Below are 3031 nucleotides of genomic sequence, written 5' to 3'. Positions count from 1 at the left end.
CCCAGCTGCTGTCTGCTCCTGCACTGTGCTTAGTTTGACTGTCGACTTATGGCAACTAAAACAGACTGAAAACATTTAAAATCTAAATTACAGAAGCTCTCCAATGATCTCTGGCCTCACTTCTTCTCCATAGCCTTCAAAATACAATTCTCATAAAAACAGAGAACAATCCCAAATTGCAGAAACTGTTTCTTCTGAAAGATGTGTTGAGAGTTCCCCAACCACATAAAGTCAGAAAGCCTACCTAGAAAAATAGGCCTCTTCACCACTGCAATAAAAAAGGCTGAGTATTTACAGCCAATCAAGGTGATTTGTAGTTAGGGACAGTAGAAATTACTCCTTTGCACTCCTCTGTGTAGTTCTAATATAAAAAAAGAAAAAGCAGATGTTTAAACTCACGTCACTCAAAGAGCCCCATTTTGAAAAGTCAAGTGAAGAGGGGAAAAAAAAGTTAAAACTACAATATCCACCACAAGAGTTCTTGCCCCACATGGGCGTGCCGGGGACACCAGTGAGTGGAGGGGGCCCATCAGACACTCTGACCATCTGCAAAGGTGTTGCCATAGAACTCTCCACCCCATCACAATGCCAGGGTGGGCCCTAGAACCCACAGGGGCAGCTGTGGGAGAGAGTGAAGGTCAATAGCTGCCACACACCATATATTAAATTTTAAAATTCTGGAGTAAAACACCAGCTTTGATGAAGGCCTGTCAGGATCACACACCATGTCAAAAACCGATGGAGGAGAGAAGCTACTTTGTGAGCTGGGCTACAAGCTGGGTCACACCTTAGGAGAGGGCACCTTCTCTAAGGTGAAAGCAGCCACCTCCAAGAAATACAAGGGTCCCTTGGCCATCAAGGTGATGGACCGGCGACGAGCGTCCCCAGACTTCTTGTACAAGTTCCTGCCCCGGGAGCTCTCCATCGTGCGCAAGATCCGCCACCCCAACATCGTCCGCGTCTTCGAGCTCATTGAAGGCTGCGATGGGAAGGTCTGCATCGTGATGGAGGCAGCAGCCACCGACCTGCTGCAGCTCCTGCAGCACCTGGGGAAGCTGCCCTGCAGCCCCAAGGCCCGGGACATCTTTATGCAGATCGTGGGGGCCCTGCGCTACCTGCACGACCGGGACCTGGTGCACCGGGACCTCAAGTGTGAGAATGTGCTGCTCACCGCTGATGGCCGCCGGGCCAAACTCAGTGACTTCGGCTTTAGCAAGGAAGCCACCAAATGTTCAGACCTGAGCACCACATTCTGTGGGTCACCTGCCTATGCCTCCCCAGAGCTGCTGATGGGCATCCCCTATGACGCCAAGAAGTCAGACATGTGGAGCCTGGGGGTGATGCTCTACATGATGGTGACCGGCTACATGCCCTTTGATGACACTCACATCCGCCGCATGCCCCAGCAGCAGAAGAAAGGGGTGATGTACCCACAGGGGCTGCCCCCACTGCCAGAGGCCTGTCGAGCCCTCATCGCCCAGCTGCTCCAGTTCAGCCCGGCTGCCCGGCCCACTGTGGGGCAGGTGGCCAAGCACAGGTGGCTGAAGGAGGACATCTGTGTGGGAAATCCATCCTCAGAGAACCCGGGAGAGCAGTAATATGATCAGTGCTGCAGTGGTAAAGCATTTCTGTGGTTTATTGATCATTTTGTGCCCTGTGATGCCCGCACGTGGAGCTGATTGAACTTCAAGCATGGCAAGGCCGTGTGCTCTCAGAAGGTGGTCAGATCCCTCCACAAAGGAGACACATGAGCCAGCTGCGGGCTGGGTTTCAAGACACAGTGACCATGCTGAGCTAGTGGTAAGAGCAAAGCGTGGGACTGATGCCATCACTCTGACCACAGAGGGGACAGGTTAGGGCACTGTCACAGAGCCAAAGTGACCAGAGCAGTTTGGCAAGGTGCAACATGCAGCAGCACAATCCTTAATATTACCTGCTCCCTAGTTCATGTGACAAACACTGAAATTTCCATACAGCTTCCCCTTTGTCCCTTCACACACAGGGTGCTGCCCCAGGCTGCAGCAGGCAAGCTGCTCTCATGCTCACCTTTGGCTTGTCCTCAGCCTTGCTCATCACCAAACTGTATTTGAGCTGGTGGGAGGGAGAAGTAGTGGTCCTTCAAATCGCCACTGCAGGGAATATGCCATATTTTTTGTATACCATTGTTTAGCTCTCACAGTGATACTCACAGCTCAAACTCACAGCACAATCTTTGCAGGCAACTGGACAACATTACTGAGCCACAAATTTGGTGTGGGTTTGAGATCCACACCTTATGTTTGACTGTGTCTTTCAGGCATTGATTCTTACAGGCATCTGAAATCTCTGCCAAAAGGGTATTTGATGAGAAAGAAATGCCACTTTCATGGAGGCATCTGAAAGGGGAAAGATACAAAGGAGAACTGCTTTGCTAAGATGTCCAGCTTCAACGTAGAGAATTATTAATTAATTACTCTGAGTGCCACCCCTAAAAACTACTACAGATCTCTACTGGCAAGTCCCATTTTCAAACGGTTAATAAAAGCTAGGGTCTGGTATTTGAAATGTGCTTTCATGAGACACTTCCAATCCCCTTCAAACAATCTCAGATCCAGCTTCCACTGAAATTGAAATCAAAAGAAGGTTTCCATCTGGCTGGCCCACCAGCCCTCGTGTCACAAGAGATATAACACAGGGCAGCAGTGATGGCTGCTCCTGCAGCCGCGGGCTTCTTACATGAGCAAACCAATGCACACAGTTCTGCTGGAAAAGAAGGAAACATCTTTGGTAAAGCAAACATTTTGGGTCTATAAAAAGCAGCAGTTTAAGTACAACAAGCTGTGGCAGCAGCACCAGCCCACGGCTTTGCAGCATGCAGGACACTGAATATTGCCTTCCCCAGAATTAAGATTTTGTTCTCCTTGCAGCTTCAAGATAGAAATTCATAGCAACAGTACAGTCTAAGGCAGACAGAGTAAGGGATAGGAAGAGTGTCTTGGAGCCACCCACGTCTGGGAAACAGACTTGGGAGGATCAGGCCACTAAAAATCTA

The 3031-nt window shown here is 49.7% G+C and overlaps 1 protein-coding gene across 1 annotated transcript; it reads left to right on the top strand.

Moving 5' to 3' along the window:
- The first annotated feature begins 716 nt into the window (after positions 1 to 716).
- Positions 717 to 1598, top strand: TSSK6 (testis-specific serine kinase 6). The gene has a single exon (XM_009995257.1). The coding sequence runs from the start codon at positions 726 to 728 to the stop codon at positions 1596 to 1598; it is 873 nt and encodes a 290-aa protein (XP_009993559.1). The 5' UTR covers positions 717 to 725.
- The last annotated feature ends 1433 nt before the right edge of the window (positions 1599 to 3031 follow it).

The sequence above is a fragment of the Chaetura pelagica genome, unplaced genomic scaffold, assembly GCF_000747805.2.
Source record: "Chaetura pelagica isolate M959 unplaced genomic scaffold, ChaPel_1.0 scaffold33, whole genome shotgun sequence".
NCBI classification, from domain to species: domain Eukaryota; kingdom Metazoa; phylum Chordata; class Aves; order Apodiformes; family Apodidae; genus Chaetura; species Chaetura pelagica.
Note: the sequence above shows the minus strand (reverse complement) of the source record. Positions and strands in the feature narration are given on the sequence as shown.

Excerpts from the sequence above, each read along its gene's own strand:
- TSSK6 (XM_009995257.1), top strand. The coding sequence starts at position 726 with ATGTCAAAAACCGATGGAGGAGAGAAGCTACTTTGTGAGCTGGGCTAC.